Raw genomic sequence first — 23,476 nt, 5'->3', positions numbered from 1 at the left:
TTCCTCAACTGGAATCTCCAATCTGGTCAACAATGTCCCTTTCAATAACTTAACCTCCTCAGCCACATAATTATCTATGTTGATGATACTACTTTGCATCCGTCCCTCTCTTGTAAGCGCACAATATTATGTTTCACCAAATAACACACTGCATCCAATACCTCTCTACCCTCCAGTGTTTCCACTATACACAACATATCACTTGGTAAGTCAGGCTTCTCATTCACTCACAGTGGCTTTCCAGTGCCACGTGATACACAATCATGCGAATTAAGCCTTAATGTTATTGTTTGAGGTCTAACTGGATCGTTCGGTACACTAGGGGCTCCTCACACAGATCAACATTGACAATAGCTTCCCCAAGCTAGAATGTCTTCCCATTAAGTTCCACTTTATGTTGTTGAAGGCCAGTTATAGCACAATGATGATGATGATGATGATGATGATGCAGAAAGTCTAACTCCAGGATCATGCTGCAGCCTTCACAACTTTTCCACACATGGTTGTCTCTGAAAAATTCATCACTACTGACCCCAGTGGTCGAATACCACTATCCCTTACTACACACAACTTGTAACATGGTGGGTTCCAACACATCCTACCTGCTAATTCCCTTGAAGCCACTGACACATGTACCCCCGTGCCTAATAAAACTCTGTATTCCCTACCATCTATCACACCTGCTATGGCACACTCTGCCTCTGTATTTGTTTTTACTGCTTTTATCTTTACTGAGAACACCTTCAAGTGGCTCTGGGATTCCTTCTTAAGCTTAATGGCTACTTTTTATCACCCAGACGACCTCTCCCATTGCCCTTGTCCCTGCCATTGACCATATCAATATCACCACTACGGCTGTTTCCATTAAATCATCTGGAGTCCATACTGTCCCTATCATTCCTCTATAGCTGGTAGCACTGTCTCTGCACATGCCCTGCACAACCACAATTAAAACATTTTGTATTTGACGCAAATATGTTTCTTCAATCCCTTATACCTGTGGACACACAAATTTCCTCATACACCAATGCTAATCTAACCACTGAATGGAAATCTTTCAACACCCCAGCATGCACTCTCCTTGATATCTCTTCTGCCAAACCTCTCCGAAAAGCATCAATCCCACATTTCTTGGCTTCCTGTAACAATACTTTGTTCACCTCCTCACTCTGTGTTAACTCAAAAGTATGTACATTTGGCTTCTTAATCCTAACTACGAAATCCTCAGCCATTTCGTTATGCTTTCTGGAGGCCATACTCAACTGCTCATGGAAAAACCAAGCATTGCCCTGTTTCCTGTATCTTTGTTCTAATTCTTGCCTCAGTTGGTCACAAGTCTCTGCATTGCACAATGCCTCCATGCACTGCAAAAGCAACTTTGTTTCTGCTATTAAAAATAACCTTGCTCTCTGAAATAACAGACCAATCTTTTATGCTAGCTGATGACCTGAGATCCTCCACAAATGCAAACACATCCTCAGGTAACCTACTAGAAAAAGGAGAAGTCAGGCCGGTGATTGCTGATCCACTCCTAGAGTCTGTGACTGTAACACCTCTCTCTCTTCATTTTTCTCCACTAGTTTATGTCTGAAACCACTTTACCTGCCCTTAATTGAGCTACCTGGTTCACCAATGACTGTATAGCCTCCACACTGGTGACACCTTGTGTCTCCGACTTTGCTACTGCCTCATGCATCACTCATCATCACGTGTCAGAATTAATACCTTAAAACAACACAAAAATAATAATCCAATAATAACCCAGACACTCCATGACTTGCCTATACTACCAACCTACTTCTCTCTAATCATGAGCCAACTGCACTTATTTCTCAGTGTGGCCATGTGCCCAGAAAGATTAAACATAAAGCAAACAACTGCTACAGACTTGGCACTAGGGGCAGAATTCCCAAGCAAACTGCACTGTGTACAGCACACAGATACTAACGACTCCTGTCTAGAATTACCCTTAAACTGTGATAAGTCAGCTGCTTCCTCTGGTATAACAAAAGTGACTCCACTATTACCACACCCCTTAATCCTTGACCCCCAATCCTTTTGTCACCACAAAAGAACAAAATAGTCTCTCATAGCAAATGATGATACCACAGGCTCCGGTTTGTATGTCGTGCTACAGGGTTGGAACATCCTCTGCTGCTGATTGCGTCATCGTCAGCACCTCTAACACCACTCTGAACAGTTCCCAGAGGTGACGACTACTCTGACACCACCTGATGAGTTAGAGTGGTAAGTGGAGACGAGGGGGTGGGGGGTGGGGGGGGGGAGGCGTAGGTTACAGTGTAGACATTGTTGGCAGTAAAAAATGATTTTATTCAACTCCAATATATGACAAGTCACAGCTCTGAGATGCAAATAAGCCTCTCTCTTTTGTTCCTGGCTGGCGCTGGCATTAAGGTAGCAGCTACCACCCTGGATGCTCAGATGGCATCCTGAAATGCTGACGGCAGGCCCATAGTAGGCCAGCAGCTCTCAGACGCTACAGCCATTGACACCAGTGGCATGCTACTTCCCTTGGCAGCATGAAGCCCTGGCATCCCTTATTCCACACACGTCACCATGGTTGCATGTGAAGACAGCACTGCACACAGTACAACTCACTGCCCTCTTGATGGATTTGGATGGCAGCTGCCGCTGCAGCACCTAGTCCCACTCGGAAGTCAGCATCAGCCGCAGCAAGCACGTCTAGCAAGTTGACAGGGCTGTGGCACCCAGTCCCGAGATGAATTTAGAGCTGGTGGCAAGTGTAAACTGGTCTCAAAACCACGGCTGCTGCTGGCAGTGCCCAGTCATCTCGCGGTCCGGTGTAACTCTGTCGTCCTGGTGGTGGTGTTGGTCTTCAGTGACAAGAAGTCACTCCTATCTCAATACTCAGATTTATTTATATGCCTTTGGCTCGCCTTTGTTTCACTGAAACCTGGCACCTCGTCATGTCACCCATAACAAGAGACTTGCCCTCGTTGTGGTGGCATCGCGCCACTTGCTGTATGGTTACCGCTGTACGGTGCAGTTTATTGCTGCACTCAGCTCCCCTCCCTCACGATCCACTTGCGTGTCTGTTATTGCAGCCCTCATGCTGCCACACTGGTGCCTACCGGCTCACAGCTGCTAATGTAATGCTCCACAGCGGCTTTCTCACTACTTCTTATTATTTTTGCTAAAAACTTAAAACTTTTGCTCAAAAACTAGTTAGAGGCACTATCTTAAGTACAGATTTGTTAAGGGCCTTGTGCAAATGCAAATGTAGGAGTCTCAATATGAAGCGAGACTGGCTGGGGTTGTGTCACATTTTGCTTGCTAACTAAAGCTGTCACTGAAAGAAACAAATCAGTAACTGTTGACTTCTAGAGATTTCTCTGCTCCAAGCCACCCCGCGAGAATTCCAAAGTTATATTGCGAGTAGAATAGCATCATCATAGTAGCACTTATTATTACTTCACATTATTTTAGATCTGATTTAAACAGCACCTGTAACCCATAATACCTCATAGTGTTTCTGACCTTCTTGGTGGTGAGTGAGTCCCTAAGGCTGGCTGTCATTTGCCACTAAGAGAAATAACAGAGGGGCCATTAAGACAGTACAATGGCCAGCCAACATGAATCAAGAGAACAGTTACAAACTCTAACCATTTTGGTTGATATTAATTGGCAGCCAACAGAAACAGTTTTACCGTATCTGTCCTATCACACACTGTAGTAAGCACCATGCTAGATGTATTGGGAACAACTGGCAGATTCCAGGACACAGTGGGAGATGCATTTCACATTATACCACAGCAGCACCTTCCACAGCAGCTTGTCAGTGACAACCAGAAAATATTAAGGTCAAATACTTCTAGCAATATGTATTTGATATCCATCTAAATCAACCCATTATTCTGTTACCACAGGACACATCAAGAATCTCTTGCCTCATGACAATTGGAGAGGCATGCACCCATTGCCACATAGTACAATATTATAAAGGGTATAACAAAGTAAGGCTAACAGTCTTCAAGGTGTTGTAGAGGCTATTTTCTGAAAAAAATTGAGAACAGGAAACAATGTCCAGGAATGTCATCAAACACCACTACAGAGCACCAAGTCAAAGGGCTGAAGGCCTGACTGTTGGCCACCCCTTCAACCGCAAATGTGAAATTCTAGGCTGATGCTGCACTTAGTGGTCTCTACAGAACTGTTTTGATATGCAGACACAAAATCAGTGCCATGAAATGTCATGAATGCCATCAAGCCCAATGCAAGACCTTCTGCTTGTAGTCAATTTATGTTTTCTGCAGCCGGCCGTTGTGGCCGAGCAGTTCTAGGCGCGTCAGTCCAGAATTGCACGACCGCTACAGTCGCAGGTTCGAATCTTGCCTCGGGCATGGATGTGTGTGATGTCCTTAAGTTAGTCAGGTTTAAGTAGTTCTAAGTTCTAGGGGACTGATGACCTATGATTTTAAATCCCATAGTTCTCAGAGCCATATGATCCATTTGATTTTGTTTTCTGCAGAACAGGTGCTCTCACAATAAGTGTTGACCCACAGCCACTTACATGAAGACAGCCATGTTTGGGCTCTGTAAATTCAATGCACTGCAGCATTGGTGGATGGAATTTCTGGGTATGGATCTCTATCCTTGATTCATTCTCAAGACACCTGCTCTCTTGAAGTCTGTTTGTACTGTTTTGTTAAACCCTGTATAGATGCAACACATCAAAAGTAGCCTACTTCTCATTATCAAGGCTATAATAGTAGCAGAAATGGTGAAAGTTGTATATATAAAATGACATAATCACACACCCAAAATAATTTTATTGAAATGGTAGCATTCAGATCTTTAAGTACAAACACTTTTTGAGCAATATTCATCTGAAGAAGTTTTTGGCTGAGGGTTCAAACATGTGGCTCAAATCAAGTTGAGAGCTTTGTTAAATCCAGTAAGTAACATCAAGATCTTTCCAATGTCATCAGGCTCACATCTTTTCAATCACCGAAGACAGGTCAAACAATATTGTACATTTATGCCACAGTTACCAGCCATATGGGTTTTTGAATGTCCTGAAAGTTTACAGCCTTACATTGACGCAAGGTAACATTTATATTTGATAAAAGAGGAATAACTCAAAATTAATGTTTTTATCATGTGTTTTCAATGGTTAAGAATTATTCTTACCTGCCAAAACAAGTGGAAACACTCCTTTAATGTAAAGTCTTTTGCATTTTTGGGTGTCAAATCTCTCAAAACAAAGTACTTTATCACAGCTCATTAGTCAATTTTATCGATTTTAACAGATGCCATTGTTTACATCACCACCACTAACAAATGATTACCATAATTTTATATCTCTGAAACCTTTTAGTGTTAACACCTAAAGAGCTGCAGACGTCCATGACTACAGAATTTTTGCCCCATTCACACCATCTCTGTGCTAGGTCATGATCTTTTAGAATTTCACACGTCCAAAAGGAAATGATTGGCCAATTAAACAATATAACAATTTTTCTTGTAAATACTGATGTGTTCATTACAGAACAAAATCACAAGAAAAATACAGGGTGATTCAAAAAGAATACCACAACTTTAGGAATTTAAAACTCTGCAACGACAAAAGGCAGAGCTAAGCACTATCTGTCGGCGAATTAAGGGAGCTATAAAGTTTCATTTAGTTGTACATTTGTTCGCTTGAGGCGTGTGATTTTATCCTTGCTCAAATGGAAACAGATGAATCTTTCGTTTCAAAGATTGTGTTTAGTGATGAAGCAAGTTTCCACACTAACGGGAAAGTCAACCGTCACAATGTCTGTATATGGGGCACTGAGAATCCGCGGGAAACAACTCAGTATGAACGTGACTCGCCTAAGGTGAACGTTTTCTGTGCCATTTCAGCCAATAAAGTTTTTGGTCCCTTTTTCTTCGAAGGTGCTACTGTAACTGGACTACAGTATCTGGAGATGTTAGAGAATTGGCTGTTCCCTCAGCTCGAACAAGAAGCACAACAATTCATATTTCAGCAGGATGGGGCACCACCACATTGGCACTTATCTGTCCGTAACTACCTGAACGTCAACTACTCGAGGCGATGGATCGGCCGCCAGGCAGCCCGTGACAGAGCACTTCATCACTGGCCTCCAAGAAGCCCTGATCTTACCCCCTGCGATTTTTTCTTATGGGGGTATGTTAAGGATATGGTGTTTCGGCCACCTCTCCCAGCCACCATTGATGATTTGAAACGAGAAATAACAGCAGCTATCCAAACTGTTATGCCTGATATGCTACAGAGAGTGTGGAACGAGTTTGAGTATCGGGTTGATATTGCTCGAGTGTCTGGGGGGGGGGGGGGGGGGCATATTGAACATCTCTGAACTTGTTTTTGAGTGAAAAAAAAACCTTTTTAAATACTCTTTGTAATGATGTATAACAGAAGGTTATATTATGTTCCTTTCATTAAATACACATTTTTAAAGTTGTGGTATTCCTTTTGAATCACCCTGTATATGCTCACGTACATATACGAATTCCATGAGTTCCAATCTTTCTCACTTCATTTTGCTACATGTAGTATTAATTTAATGTTACTAGCTTACATTTGTTAGTTAGACATAACTGATAAAATTTACATTACTGGTATTCATTGTTTGGCAGGTCTATGGTGCCTGGGTGACACTATTACATGATATTGTAAGCAAGCAGAGCACTCGTTATTTAACTATTATGAAAATAGTGAAGAAATCAAACATTCCTTAATCTGCCCCCATTTGATGAATACCTCAATCACTTCTTTCAATCAATTCTTTAATTGTTGCACCTCACTTATCTGTTGTTCTCTTGGAAGAAATTGCAGTGGCTTTGAAAACTGAATACTCTACTGGGAATAAGTGTCAGTGTTATTTAATTTTCTGTAGTAGTAGCTATTTAGTATATTATAATCCAGGTTGGTATTATGTGACAAGGGGACAACTTGTTTGCAAGTAAATTTAAAGGGTAGTTTCAGAACTTAAAGAGACTAACATGATTGCTCATACTATTTGAGGGAATCTGTGACAGAACATATGAGTGAGATTGTTAAGATAAAGATGTTGCTTCTGCTTGGTGGACTTGATAATCCAGTGGCCATCAGATAGTGAAACGTTGACAACATGAAGAGTACTGTTACATTTGGAGTAATCAAAAGTGAATTTGCTATATACAAATAACTAAGACGATCTACAACATTAAAAATTAAAGGTTCACTCAGTCAAAACAACACAGATGTCTCCTAGGTCTCAGACATCAATACAATTTGGTATAAGTGACTAAAGAAGATGGCTACTCAGGCAAGTAGTGATGTGCTCAGTTTGGTTCTTGAAGGATATAAGAACTGAATTATTTTGTTCCAGCAAGTTACAAGGTTTTCAGTGTAACATACCTACAATCCAAAGAACACACAAGTCATACATCCCACCTTCACTGTAAATGGATTCGGCTCAATGGAAGCGCCTGATTCCATTCGTCTGCTTTGACCCACGACGTAAGGGTGTTGTGGTGTGTGACGTCATTACAACGCGAGTTTTAGTTGGTTGTGTTTGATGGCGTCCTGTGTGTGTGTGTGTGTGTGTGTGTGTGTGTGTGTGATGGCTGGCCGAAATTTCTTGGTGGTAAGTAATTGCATTTTCTGGGTCTATTTTTCTTGAGTTGTAATGTTTTCTGTATTTATTGCGTATTGAATGTGTTTTAATTTACGTAGGGATGTTTGAGTTTTTAATTTTTGAGGTGTTTTGGTTTTGTTTTTCATAGTTGTAGGTGTTGGTTTTTTTCGTATCAGTAGTTATAGTGGACCTATATAGGTCAAGGGAAGTGTCTGATTCCTTTAGATTTTGTACTTTGTAAAATAATTTTTTTTTTTTGGTTCCTCATCTGGTGTGGTTTGTGGTTTTTTTTTTTTTTTTTTTTTTTTTTTACTGTTATATTTTTCTTGTCCCATTCCTAAAACCCCCAATTTCCAGCAGCTGTCCTGTTAGTTTGATTGTATTTTTGGAGGGAGATGTTATTGTCTTATTTATATGTATTTTCATTCAAATGGTTCAAATGGCTCTGAGCATTATGGGACTTAACATCTGAGGTCATCATTCCCTTAAATTTAGAACTACTTAAACCTAACTAACCTAAGGACATCACACACACCCACGCATGAGGCAGGACTTGAACCCGCGACCGGAGCAGTTGCGCAGTTCCACGCTGAAGCGCCTAGAACCATTCGGCCACACCGGCCGGCACGTATTTTCATGTTTGTTGCCATATGTATGTAGTGATATCATAGGCACCATATTGAAGACGCTTAGAATAGCCATTTCTGCCATATTGATGATGTCTAGGTCAAAGCAGAGGGGTGGAATCTGACACTTCCGTATTCCCGAGGATTCACACAACTGGTAAAAGACTTTCCAAATCTACATTCACTGTGCTTCCTTAACAATCAGATTAGTTGAACGCAACAGAATATAACTTCCATGACAATCCTGCATTTGAAATCCATCTCACCATTAAAGTATTATTATTTACTACCCAAATGAAACATCCTGAGGATATGGTACAAGATCTCAAAAGTTATGCTGTCTGATATATTTACAGTGCCAACGTTTAATATTCAGTGACCTCTGTGGGAACTTTTCTATCATCATTCTAATCATCAGATTTGATGACATCATAGTACATAGCATGATTTCTAAAACATTGTGCAATGAAGTTCAATACATAAATGATAAGTATTTGTGATTTCCAGAAGACTGAAGTGCAAGACTAACACAGTTCCTCACATTTTGAAACAAAATTAAAGAAGCCTGAGTGCACCTTCTGTTCTCAACATGTGCACTGTCTCCAAATGGAATATTGCTATCATAGTAAAATATGTAAATAGTTGATGAAAAAATTCATATCTATGATATGAAGTCCATTTAAGAAAATTAAGTGATTTCTACTGATGTAACACAAACACCCCATCAACTTGATGTTAGTAACTGTAAATATTGTGAGTGATGAGCAAAAGTTATGTTTCAGAGAATCAAACCTTTTAGAATCCATGGAGATAACTCGATTTTGGGCAGGTTGTTATGGTTGACTCGGAATATGTTTAACAGCCCTGTTTAAAATGGAAGAGAGCTTTTTGTGAATCAATTTGGCTACCTTTTTCAATGGATGGCAAAAATTTTTTATCATGAGATCTTCAGTCAACTATGATTAAGAGCAAGGTGAGTTTTGTGTTTGTCAGGTATTGAAGAGAAACCAAAACAAAATTTCTCTTCTGTGTTTATCAGGTATTTCAGAAAAACAATCACAAAATTTACCTAAACATGACTAGCACCCAAAATTAATCATATGGGTAGCACAATGTTGTATCCTACAAAAGAAGACGTCACAAAGACAATACAAAAATTATAAAAACTGAAGTCAGCAGATCTAGATGAGTTGTCAATTCCTGATCTGAGGGGACAGATGGACAGGGGTCACCAGAAGGGCCCAGACCCTAAGTCTGTTGTGGTGTGTGACGTCACAGCGGCGCAAAGTTTAGTTTGCGAGTGTCGCGTGTTTGTAGATGTCTTGCTGTGTTGTCGGTGGTGCTCTCTGGTGGCATGTCTGTAGGCTATTGGTAAGGCTTTGTTGTTGGTTTAGTGTGTGCTTGTGATGTGTTTGTAGGTGCCGTGTCATTGTGGTTTGGTGGTGCTCTCTGGTGGGGTTTGTGGGTTGTGTGGTGTGTGCCATATTGGGTTCATTTGAGCTGTTGATGTTGTCAGCTGCTGTTGTGCTTGTAAGTGAAGATTGATGGCATATTGTGCAGTGAGTTGATGGTTTAATTTTTGTTTTGTTTTATGGTAATGTAGTGTTGTATGTGGGTTGTCGTGTTTGAATTTTTGAGATCAATTTTTTTTTGTGTCGTCGTTAGGAATGGATATGACGGATAAACTGAACAGTTTTCAGCTGTGGGGAATGACAGGTGACACAGCTATGTCACTCATTAAGTTTTTGCAGCTCTTCGGACTATTGGCTGAGCTAGTGAACTGCTCTGTGTGCAGAGAATATATGAAGATGACGAAAGTTTCAGCGTCTTGGACCAGAGACAGCTATATGCGGAGGTGCCAGCGTGACAATATTTGGCGCTCCATTCGCCGAGGTACCTGGTTCGAGAAGTCTAGGTTGGGCATGTGTGAAATTGTTTTGTTGAGTTATCATTTTTGTTATCAGTCCTCACACAGTTTTTGTGTGCATGAGGTGGGTGTGAGTGAGCGAACGGTCCTTGATTGGTATTCTTTTTGTCGGGAGGTCTGTTCAGAATATATTAAATACAGGGGTAAGTTGGGTGGGCCTGGAGTAAAGATGGAGACTGATGAGTCACAGTTTGGTAGGAGGAAGTATGGGAGGGGTAAGCCTGTGGTTGGTTTATGGGTGTAGGGGCCTGTGGTATCTAGGTCTGGTTATTCTGAGTGTGTGTTTAGGGTTGTGGAAAATCGTACGAAGAGAGAGTTAGTGGGGTTGATTCAAGATTATGTAGAACAGGGTAGTACGGTAGTATCTGATGGGTTTGCGTCTTATAGTGGGTTGGATCGGGAGGGTTACAATCATCTAGTTGTTAATCATAATGTAGAGTTCAAGAATTATGATAGTGGGGCCTGTACAAATACTTTGGTGAGTTTTGGGGAGCTGTTAAATCTGTAATAGGGAGGGGGAAGAGGCACTCTTCCAACCTTAAAGCTCATTTAGATGAGTACTGTTGGCGGAAGGGTTGTGGATTAGTGAGGTTTTTTTTGGGGGTGGGGGGGGGGGGGGGGTGGCTGCGGCTCGGGAGTGGAGGGTGGTTGGTGAGGTTTGGGGAGAAAGGTGGGTGGGGGATGGTTTTGGTTTTTTTTGTGGAGGATTCATTTTGTTGTAGTTTTTTTAGTTGTAGGCTGTGAATGTTTTTTGTTTTGTGTACTGTTTGTTTCTTTGGTTCTGATTTTTGGGGTTGGGAAGTTTGTTTGGTTGTCTTTTATTCTGTGTGTGTGTGTGTGTGGGGGGGGGGGGGGTGGTGGTTGTGTGTGAGACTGTGGTGCCTGAACTAGTAGGCAGTACTGGAGCTTTCACGTGGTGAGTTTTCGATTTTTTTATTCATGTTTTTATCTGGTTAGATGATTTGTGGATCATGTGTCGGGGGATTGTGTTGTTGGTATTGGTGAGTTGTTTTTCACCCTGTGAGTTTAAGGGAAGTGTTCGATTCCAGATTTGATGTTTTTTTTGTGGTTTTTGAGGTACTGATGATTGAGAATGTTGTTGGAGGTTTTGTGGTTTCTGAATTGGTATCGATATTTTCCATTGACCTATATAGGTCAAGGGAAGTGTTCGATTCCAGATTTGGTGTTTTCTTGTGGTTTCTGAATTGGTATCGATACTTTCCATTGACCTATATAGGTCAAGGGAAGTGTTTGATCCCAGATTTGGTGTTTTCTTGTGGTTTTTGAGGTACTGATGATTAAGAATGTGATTGTAGGTTTTGTGGTTTCTGAATTGGTATCGACACTTTCCTCGCCCCATATAGGTCAAGGGAAGTGTTCGATTCCCAATTTGGTTTTTCCTTGTGGAAGTGGGTGTAGGTTCTGGGGTTTCTGAATTGGTATCAATATTTTTCGTTGACCTATATAGGTCAAGGGAAGAGTTCGATTCCAGATTTGGTGCTTTCTGAATTGGTATCGATACTTTCTATTGACCTATATAGGTCAAGGAAAGTGTTCGATTCCGAATTTGGTGTGGTTTTCGAGGTAGTGACGATTGTGGAAATGGTTGTAGGTTTTTTGGTTTCTGAATTGGTATCGACACTTTCCGTTGACCTACATAGGTCAAGTGAAGTGTTTGATTCCAGATTTGGTGTTTTCTTGTGGTTTTTGAGGTACTGATGATTATGGAAGTGATTGTAGGTCTGGGGTTTCTTAATTGCTATCGATATTTTCCGTTGACCTATATACATCAAGGGAAGTGTTCAATTCCAGATTTTGTTTTCTCTTGCAGTTTCTGGTCTCGATACTTTCCATTGACCTATATAGGTCAAGGGAAGTGTTCGATTCCAGATTTGGTGTTTTCTTGTGGTTTTTGAGGTAGTGATGATTGTGGATGTGGTTGTAGGTTTTGTGATTTCTGAATTAGTATCGATACTTTCCGTTGACCTATATAGGTCATGGGAAGTGTTTGATTTCAGATTGCTGTTTTCTTGTGGTTTTTGAGGTAATGATTGTGGAAGTCGTCGTAGGCTTTATGGTTTCTGAATTGAAACTTTCCGTTGACCTATATAGGTCAAGGGAAATGTTCGATTCCAGATTTGGTGTTTTCTTGTTGTTTTTGAGACACTGATGATTAAGGATGTGGTTCCTGAATTGGTATCATCACATTCTGTTGACCTATATAGTTCAAGGGAAGTGTTCAATTCCCGATTTGGTTTTTCCTTGTGGAAGTGGGTGTAGGTTCTGGGGTTTCTGAATTGGTATCGATATTTTTTGTTGACCTATATAGGTCAAGGGAAGTGTTCGATTCCAGATTTGGTGTTTTCTGAATTGGTATCGATATTTTCTATTGACCTATATAGGTCAAGGGAAGTGTTCGATCCTGAATTTGGTGCTTTTTGAGGTAGTGACGATTGTGGAAATGGTTGTAGGTTTTTTGGTTTCTGAATTGGTATCGACACTTTCCGTTGACCTACATAGGTCAAGGGAAGTGTTTGATTCCAGATTTGGTGTTTTCTTGTGGTTTTCGAGGTAGTGATGATTGTGGAAGTGGTTGTAGGTTTTGTGGTTTCTGAGTTGGTTTCGATACTTTCCGTTGAGCTATATAGGTCAACGGAAGCTTTCGATTCCATTGGATATTGTTTGAAGTTGATTTTGTCAATGTTATGGTCTGTCTATTTTACCAGCTTTGTTGTTTGGTTTAGTGGCGTGTGTTTATTATGAGTTTGTTCCCACTCAAAAACCCCCAATTTCCCCCACTTGTCCCATTAGATTCATTATAATATAGGAGGAATAAGTATTTGATGGTATTTTGATCTATTTTTCTGTTTTTTGTCATGTGTACGTAATGACGTCATACTCACAATATGGTAGTTGTTGTGAATGGTAGTTTCCCCCATATTGGTGACGTCATTGGTCAAGGCTAACGGGTGGGATTGGACATTTCCGTTAACTCGATGGGCAGTATATAAATTCCATTAACACACACAATAAATGAGAACATCTAAAGCCACAGGTAATACAGAAAGTACTGGAAATTACAAGGCCTTTACCTATTCTCATCATCTCAAAAATAATAGAATCTGTCACAAAAGTCAGAATAATGAGTTCCAGAATCAATACAACCTTCTTAAAGAATCACACTTTGGCTTCCGAGATGGCAGAAGTACAATATCAATCACAACAGAGTTAATAAATTGGTAACTGAAGTTTTCGACACAGATGAATTTATCTTTGATAAGGATAGAAGCTTAAGTAATAAATTAAAATTTGTGCCACAGCTAGGACTCGAATCTGGGTCTCCAGATTACTGGACAAATTACTAACCACTAAACCACTGTGGTATTGTGGCTACCACCACTGCACAGACTACCCTAGTCCAATGACCTCCTTAACATAAACCTCATGCATGTCTTCAGCCTATCCTCTCCCCTCATAAATCATGAGTGCTTCTGAGGCTCTCAGCTGTTCCAATATTGGAGAACCTTGGCAATACTGACAATTTAAAAAGGGGAAAATGAGCTGAAGATGAGAAATGCAGTTTGTTTTAGGGAGGGCATTGGATTACGGTAGCCCATTCAGTTGTGGCAGCAACAATACCATGGTGGTGTAGTGGTTAGCACACCTGCATAAAAATCAGGAGACCCAAGTTCAAATCCTGACGATGGCACATATTTTAATTCATTACTTCAGCTTCTACCTTTATTGAAGGCAAAGGTGAGACTCATATATCTCCAAGAAAATGAAACTCCATCAGATCAAGGGATGATTATGCTATATCCATAACTTTAGACCTGTTCTATGCTTTTGACACTGTTGGCCATAATATATAACTAAATGAACTAGAAGCACAAGGTATAAGAGGAACAGTTGATGAGTGGTTACAGTCTTATTTGGAAAATAGAGTACAAAAGACAGAGACAGCCCACTCTTCAGATGATGACAAAGTTTTAGTAAAACACTTATGTGACTATAAGATGATGCCAAATTTTTACTGAAACAATTACATATTGCCATTTGCATTCTTAAGGGAAGTATATTGGGATCATTTCTGTTTTTCATATGTACCAGTTAGTCTCCAGACTATTAAAGACATGAAGAAAAAAAAAATCTTTTCTGATGATAGCAACATTACCAGTCACTGAAGAAAGGCAAATGAATGTCTCATGGATGTGTACCATTGGGCAGTGTGTAATAAATTATAATGAGTATAAAGAAAACAAACTCTGTGAACTTCAGCTTGTAAAAGGAAAACAGCTCTGGCTCTTTAAACATAAATGATGAATTTACTGACTATGTAGTAAGGTCAAAGTTTTTAGTGATATGAATATCAATTGTCAACTGACATGGAATGATCATACAATGATAATGGCAAAGAGGATGTCACTGGCACGTTATAACCTTAGAGTACAGTCATCAGTTAAGTCAGTGCCTTGTGGAACCGTAGTCTTCATAAACTGTCCATTCTTACCTATGGAATTCTGTTCTGGGGCTTATAAGCACAAATATGAACACAATTTTCAAACTGCAGAATGGAACTGTAAGGAATGTATAGTAAGGCTCACTGTAAAGAAATAGTAAAAACAGAAAAATGGTATCCTTACTATGTGAAGTGAGTTTATCTGTCAATATGTTGTGCATATCGCGAAAAACAATAGTAAATGTGTCACAAAAAGTTCTATACATGCCCTTGCAACAAGAGCCAGACTTACATTTACCAGGAATAAAGTAACAAAAATCCTACACAGCATTTTCTATCAAGGAATAAAACTGCGTAATAATTTGCTCAAGAGAATGAAGGAGACAAATAAAACAGATGTTTGAAAGGGTAGTTGGAGTGCATCTCTTAACTATTGCACATTGCACAGTTAAATACTACTTACAGAACTCGAGAGTAGCAGATAATAATTAAAAAGGTGATTGCTAGTGGATAATGATAATGCCTCCCCATTTTTCTGGGTTCAGCATCTCACTCACGATGAGAGGATGCTGCCTGAGTTTACTGATAAGTGAAAGGGACGTGGAGATCTAACACAGGCATGGCAGCATGATTGTGGTCCTAATGTCAACTGAAAGTACACAGGATTGTGTGTAGTGAAAAAACCAAATGAATAGAGCTTAATTAATTTTTTAGTATGTTGTGTAACTTAGACAGCTGTTTATTAGACATGTGCATCACATTTTGGAGGATGGAGGTTCATGCTCTGTCCATCCCTCCTGATTTAGGCATTTCTATATCACTTCAGGTAACTGCTAAGCCAGTTGCTCCAACATATTGTTTCCATCTCCTTATTACACATGTGTATACATTCATACATCTTTATACATGACTTACATTTTCCTTGTTCAAGTGGACAGATCCTATATCATTATAAAATAACCCTTGAAAAAATAAACTCCTCATACAGTAAAGGCCATGATAGGGACTCTATCTGACACTGGAATCTCAACCAAGTGTTACCAGTTCTGGCTGCATTTAAACACCAGTAGCACTGACTGCTACATCATTACTCTCGGCACCTGTTCTGTTTCTTATGTTCCCTTAGACTGTTTACACACTAAGAGAGATCTCAAAGTCTTTATTAACTGTTCTGACAATTATTTATGTTTCTCAGGTCTTGATCAAATACTCACATGAACTTCAGCCACAGTGTCTCAAACGTTCAGAGCCTGCAGTAAATAGCTGTAAATCTTGTTTGAGAATTGAGGTAGCGTCCTACGTTTACATTTGAGCTACAAATGTAACAGAACAGGGGCGATTATGTAGTAACAATTGTTTCTGATCACTTGCCCATCAATCCCCAGTATAGTGAAGACAACTTTAAAGAAAAATTACAAATATATCTTCTGGAAACCGTTGGAAAAGGATGAAATAAAAATGATAAAAGTGCGAGAGATGACTCGAGGAAATGGAATGTGAGGCGAAAAGGGGTGAGAGATGTTTGCTGTAGGACAAGGAAAATCGCATGGCGATGGTTTAAATACATAATCCTCATTCAATTTTCGGACTGACGTTAACAACATGAATCCCAATCAATCTGGGACATATTACTTTACCAAATCAATCTGGGGCATATTACTTTACAAAATAATTGCACACATTCTGCTCTGCATGAAGTTATAAGTGAAACAGATTTAAGATTTCGTTCACAACACTGATTTCTCTAACGGCAAGAATTACTTTTCTGCTTGAAGTTCAATCGTCAAAGGAATCAGTTAAAAGACTCTGAACACTTACATAACAAAGAGCGTTACAAACTGTTTCCTAACACTACAGACTGGACATAACAATCATTTTCAAACTGAAGACTGGTATTACTATATAGCGTCCTTAACAAGTACATAACCTAAATATTTGTAATAATTAAGTACTGATGTCAAATACACATTATACAGAGTTGAGGCAGAATAGGGAAGGAAAACTTAAAGTAATAAATTTTACTTACTTGCTCGCATTGCTACCGAGAGCATCGAAAAGCCTCTTACGAGACCTGCTAACTTCATCATGCTGCGTCATAATACAAAAACGACTTCGATTATACGTTTATCTGGCGTGCCAAGATTGTTTTAAAGGTCTATCCATTTGATCCAGTGAATTCATACAATAACAATACATTACACAAACACAAATGAAACAATAAATGCAAAATACACAATCAAAACACAAACATTATACCCCACTATCGATCCTTTCGGAAATAGTCTCTGCAATCGCAGGTGATATTGCAACAGCACTTTTGTATCAACGACTCCAGATTGGTGGTGTTTTCCGCAATTCTGGAGAAAATATTTTTCTTTTGGGAATGTATGGAGAAAAAAAAAATCTCTGGGAAATTTTTCTGGAAGAATATTTCTGTATCAGGGAGACTGCGAAGTATTTTATCTGCCTAGCCTTACTATTAATGTTATCTCTGATATTTCAAATCAAACAACAAAACAACACATACGAAAAAAAAAATTGTTACGTTGTTATGTGTATCAGAACATTTATTTGTGATGGCTCAAACGTTTGTATGCTAGAAACCAATAAAAAACACATACTCTCTCTCTCTCTCTCTCTCTCTCTCTCTCTCCTTTCGTCATCTCTTTTGTTAACTTCTCATATCGATAGTAGCAAGATAACGAACACATATGTCGCACATACTAGTGCGTACTCACGGCCGCCTGTATTAGATGCCGGAGGACTGAAATGTGGCAACGTTACGTTAAGGCCTACCGCATGGCTGTGGCTATAAGGCAGCGAACGGAAGCAGTTGTTTACGTACTTTCGCGGTGTCTGTTTTATCCGACATTACAGTGTTATTATGCTATACTGGACTCTGCAAAAATTATAGCAGGTAATCGTGACTATAGTAGAATATATAACACAACACTCTCTCTCCTTTCGTCATCTCTTTTGTTAACTTCTCATATCGATAGTAGCAAGATAACGAACACAAATGTCGCACATACTAGTGCGTAGTCACGGCCGCCTGTATTAGATGCCGGAGGACTGAAATGTGGCAACGTTACGTTAAGGCCTACCGCATGGCTGTGGCTATAAGGCAGCGAACGGAAGCAGTTGTTTACGTACTTTCGCGGTGTCTGTTTTATCCGACATTACAGTGCAATTATGCTATATTGGACTCTACAAAAATTATAGCAGGTAGTCGTGACTACAGTAGAAGATATAACATAATGTAAGTATACAATTCTGTGAAGTTTGCAGTGTTTTTACATGTATATGTGCAAGTGTGCTACGTGAACGACTTTCGTCTACACAATTGCAACAAAAGTTCTACTATATTCTAGATACAATTCAAAAATAAAGTTTTGAATTCATAAGGTTAGTATCAGAATCTTCTCCTAAGTGATTTGTGTTAATATTATGAATATTTCTACACATTTGATTCTATTGTATACTTGTGTTTCGTGATGTCCAAGCAGTAGAAAAAACCAGTCCACTTAAATTCTCATTTGCTATTTTTACATAATAGTATTTTGATTTAAGATGTTAGCAATTAATGCACCATTCTATTTGCAGATGCCAGAAAAATGTTGTGTTCCTGGTTGCAACAGCAACTACAAATCCAGCAATGAAGAGGGTTACATCTCAGTGTTCAGATTCCCTACTGAAGAGGAAAACAGAAAACGATGGACAAGAAATATCCCCAGAAAGGACTCGACTCCATCAAATATAAGTGTTGTTTGCATTAAACGTTTTGAAGAAAGTGACGTATCAAGAGTGGAGATGTGCTTATTTCCTCGACCGAAAATACATTCCATTCCAGAAATTTTTGCTCCATATTGCATTCAGGCTTAACCAATGAAGGTTGACATTACCATCAAATCCACACAATGTACATTGTCGCTGGATGAATAAACTACTACTACTACCACTACTACTACTACTACTACTAGTAAATGAAAACTTTCTATTTTCAAATACGAGTACCATATTGTGAACTTGTTACAGTCCAGTTTTGGTTCATGTGATTTTCAGATGTGTAGGGATATGCGATGTTTGTGGGAACAGCTTGGTCCCCAAGCATAACTTGTGGACACACATGGGGTTTTGCAGGGCAACAGCAATAGATGTCCACACGCCCAGCTCATCAACACAAAAAGTAGTTTGATGCCTAAAACAAACCTGTCAGCTAACGACTACGAAAATACTACAATGGTACGGACAAAGACGGGCATATGCCACGGATCTTACCAGAATCTACATTTTAAAGATCGGAAAATAAACAAAAAAAAACTCAATGCTGACGATTTTCTAATATTCCTCGTGTTTGCAGGAGTTTGGACTTGGAGCTGGTTTTGGTTGCAGCCACAGGACACACACAATATAAAATGAAAGGTACAGTGCACATGCAATTTAAATGACAACAAAATCTGAGGTACCATATACCTTGACACACACACTATAAAATAAAAGGGAAAGTACACATACAATTTGCGTGATAACAAAATCTGATATATGATATTCCTTAACCTAAAATTAACCAGTAAAGAATCTACCGAGGGTGCTACAACTGTGGTGGCAAAAAGGTGGACCCATCCTTAATTCATTATCTTATTTGTGCACACACAGGAATTGAATTAAAAACTCCAGTATGATAAAAAATGTCACATTTGTGACAAATTTGTGGGTTATCAAGACACACACACAGGTCTTCAGAAGGATAGATAAGGACGATATTGAATATAATATAATTTAATGTAATGTTGTTTGTGGATGTATGGCAGTAACATATTAGTTTCTTTACGAATATGCTTATCATCCATCCCATTCCTTTAAGATGTTGTGCGCATCATGTGAAGATTAATATGAATAATGTATTAGTTGTTTTGCTTTATGAAAATGGTTACCACACGTCCTGCTTCTTTATTTGGGTGTCATCCACAGTGTGTGAAGCTTATAAATCTTTGAAATGGCAGGGATTAATCAAATTTCCACCTATCAAACTTACGCAGCCCTCAGAGTATGCTACAGATCAGTCTGTCACCTAAGGCAATATTGTATGGAGGGAGGGGGGAGGGCAGTATCACACTCTAGCCGTATTTTATAAACTAAAAGAAAGGCAGGAACAGTACTTGCAGATGCCAGTAGATACCTGGTTTTCCCCTTGCATGTAGCATGTTTCATTGGTGACAATCTTAAGTGTTATAAATTTTTTTCTTCCCCACTTGTGAACTAGTGTGATATTGACACCCTCACTCCCCCTCCTCTGGAATAATGGCTAGGGTACAGAATCAAACACGTTCTCACCATGGTGAAAAGTCTTTTTCCAGTTGTGAGGTGCAATTAGGTTGATTTTAATTCAGAATTAAATGTGTTTTCTTGTGTAAGGCAATTTTACAAAATTGTTAATTCATCATTAATATATCATAATTGATACTTCTATATTTAGAGTTGCAAGCAGAACTCTGGACATTACAAGAGGCAGGACATGTCTCTTATCAGGTGTTTGATACTGTGGATGGCAATGCATGCTCTGTAATGTGCTTCCAGGCTGGCCATAAGTTTGGTAAGTAGTTCTTGTGGTATGGCATTCCCTTCCTCCACCAACACAGTGGACAACTGCAGAATGGTCAATGGTGCATTTGGATGTTCTTCAATATGTCTTCCCCACACATGCTACATGAGAATTAACCCCTGCAGTAAAGGGAGGTAGTTACTTCTGTCCACCTCTAAAAGTATTGAAATCTAGTCAGATACTTTATATTTTAAAATTTGGAAACATATGTATTTTTTAGTGCATTCTCCTACCAGATTACATATATATTTTAAATATTTCAGTTAAACGTAACCCGAAACTTCAAATCTCAGTAGTAGATGTCATTTTCCTAATGAGTATCATATTCAATACTTTTAGGTTCAGGGCCTTCATCACACATCAATACGTCTTTAAAAAGTATGTTGAGAGTAAATCAACAATGAACCAAATCTGCATTTTTAAACTTTTTTATGGTGGTAATGTGTGTTATGGAAAATGCCTTTGTGTTGCTAGGGTTAAGGTAGGGTAATACATTTGCCAAATACCTTCTTGTTCTGAGAGATCTTGCACCTATGCTGGTCGATGAAGTTTACTGTGCATGAAACTAATGTGTGTTGTACAGTCTGTTGCATGTACATCATCACCACCATCGCAAGGTCCTGAAGAGTATGCAGACCCATATTCCTATTGTCACCTCCATGCTGTCAACAGCTTGTTGATGTTACTGACCCAATGCTGTTGTCAACTTTTTGTAATTTATAACATGAAGCTGTCCCCAAGACATAGTATTACATTGTAGCTCAGAATCAAGGGAGATGCTAGAAGTTGTACCATTGTCTGTTTTTTAAGGGCTATTTTCCCAACAATCTGTGGGAAAATGCAAGGGCGAAGCAGTGTAAAGATTTGACCCCTCACAACAGCAAAAGACAACTCAAAAGAATTTCCTTGCATGCTCCAGGTAAACCCTTGTATCAAAATTTGTATTAATTCAAAGCATGCAATACATCTACACTCCTGGAAATTGAAATAAGAACACCGTGAATTCATTGTCCCAGGGAGGGGAAACTTTATTGACACATTCCTGGGGTCAGATACATCACATGATCACACTGACAGAACCACAGGCACATAGACACAGGCAACAGAGCATGCACAATGTCGGCACTAGTACAGTGTATATCCACCTTTCGCAGCAATGCAGGCTGCTATTCTCCCATGGAGACGATCGTAGAGATGCTGGATGTAGTCCTGTGGAGCGGCTTGCCATGCCATTTCCACCTGGCGCCTCAGTTGGACCAGCGTTCGTGCTGGACGTGCAGACCGCGTGAGACGACGCTTCATCCAGTCCCAAACATGCTCAATGGGGGACAGATCCGGAGATCTTGCTGGCCAGGGTAGTTGACTTACACCTTCTAGAGCACGTTGGGTGGCACGGGATACATGCGGACGTGCATTGTCCTGTTGGAACAGCAAGTTCCCTTGCCGGTCTAGGAATGGTAGAACGATGGGTTCGATGACGGTTTGGATGTACCGTGCACTATTCAGTGTCCCCTCGACGATCACCAGTGGTGTACGGCCAGTGTAGGAGATCGCTCCCCACACCATGATGCCGGGTGTTGGCCCTGTGTGCCTCGGTCGTATGCAGTCCTGATTGTGGCGCTCACCTGCACGGCGCCAAACACGCATACGACCATCATTGGCACCAAGGCAGAAGCGACTCTCATCGCTGAAGACGACATGTCTCCATTCGTCCCTCCATTCACGCCTGTCGCGACACCACTGGAGGCGGGCTGCACGATGTTGGGGCGTGAGCGGAAGACGGCCTAACGGTGTGCGAGACCGTAGCCCAGCTTCATGGAGACGGCTGCGAATGGTCCTCGCCGATACCCCAGGAGCAACAGTGTCCCTAATTTGCTGGGAATTGGCGGTGCGGTCCCCTATGGCACTGCGTAGGATCCTACTGTCTTGGCGTGCATCCGTGCGTCGCTGCAATCCGGTCCCAGATCGACGGGCACATGCACCTTCTGCCGACCACTGGCGACAACATCGATGTACTGTGGAGACCTCACGCCCCACGTGTTGAGCAATTCGGCGGTACGTCCACCCGGCCTCCCGCATGCCCACTATACGCCCTCGCTCAAAGTCCGTCAACTGCACATACGGTTCACGTCCACACTGTCGCGGCATGCTACCAGTGTTAAAGACTGCGATGGAGCTCCGTATGCCACGGCAAAGTGGCTGACACTGACGGCGGCGGTGCACAAATGCTGCGCAGCTAGCGCCATTCGACGGCCAACACCGCGGTTCCTGGTGTGTCCGCTGTGCCGTGCGTGTGATCATTGCTTGTACAGCCCTCTCGCAGTGTCCTGATCAAGTATGGTGGGTCTGACACACCGGTGTCAACGTGTTCTTTTTTCCATTTCCAGGAGTGTATATGTGTTGTATGACATAAACCAAAGTTGCTAAGATGCTAAGTGAAAAGTATTTATTGAATAATTACATTAGAGTCACTTATGTTAATTGATACTATGAAGTAATAATATAGTTTTACAAAGATAAATGGAGATCCTTTTATGTTGGAACTGCTACCTAAAGAAAACTATAGGTGATTGGACTTGTCAGAAACATTGTTAATGTTTGTGCCATTGTCTTTCATGTTTTAATAAAGCAGTTGATAGACACAAAGCATTGTCTCATGTAGAAATAAAGTTATAATTGTATTTATGAAATATTGTAATGAAGTAATGTTTATAGTAATGGACAGTCTATATCCCATCAATCTTGTTAAAAGAATATTTTGTAATGTAATTGTTGTATTTGCAATTATTGGTTCAATAAATGTGGTAGGTCTTGTGAAGAGTGTGAAAATCAATTTTTGCTGTTTAATAAAGAAGCTTTCAGGCTGTTTGTCAACTGTTGTATTTGTGCTACATAAATATTATGCACCTCATTACTTCTTTCAGATATAGAGCTAAAACTTAAAATGGCGCCTTGGTGAGAGTTGATTTGGGTGTTGCAGTAAACATGCAGAATAATGTTCCACTGTTAACATGTAACCAACGAAAACTTTTTGCAACAAAGAATGTTGATCCATTTGTAATAGGGAATGGTGCTAGCCAGTCTTCATATGCTTGAGGTATATTGAAATGTAAACCCAACAAAGCATTAGTGGCACCTCATGACTGTTGCTCAAAGTATTATTTGTATTATTAGATTTCACTTTGTTGACACTGCTGAGTTCTCTGAATGTTAGTGTGAAACAGTTACATCAAGAAT

General features: G+C 40.1%; 1 protein-coding gene across 4 annotated transcripts in view; it reads right to left on the bottom strand.

Moving 5' to 3' along the window:
- Positions 1 to 16,900, bottom strand: part of LOC124721140 (transcriptional adapter 1-like) — a 180,325-nt gene extending 163,425 nt beyond the window's left edge. For all 4 annotated transcript variants that reach the window (XM_047245957.1, XM_047245958.1, XM_047245956.1 and 1 more), the window contains exon 1: positions 16,664 to 16,900. Coding sequence is in view for 2 of the 4 variants with exons in the window: in XM_047245956.1 (XP_047101912.1) it covers positions 16,664 to 16,734 (71 nt within the window). In the remaining 2 variants the exon portion in view is untranslated. The remainder of the gene's footprint in view (positions 1 to 16,663) is intronic.
- Between the last annotated feature and the right edge of the window lie 6,576 nt (positions 16,901 to 23,476).

Source organism: Schistocerca piceifrons, chromosome X (genome assembly GCF_021461385.2).
Source record: "Schistocerca piceifrons isolate TAMUIC-IGC-003096 chromosome X, iqSchPice1.1, whole genome shotgun sequence".
NCBI classification, from domain to species: Eukaryota; Metazoa; Arthropoda; class Insecta; order Orthoptera; family Acrididae; genus Schistocerca; species Schistocerca piceifrons.
Note: the sequence above shows the minus strand (reverse complement) of the source record. Positions and strands in the feature narration are given on the sequence as shown.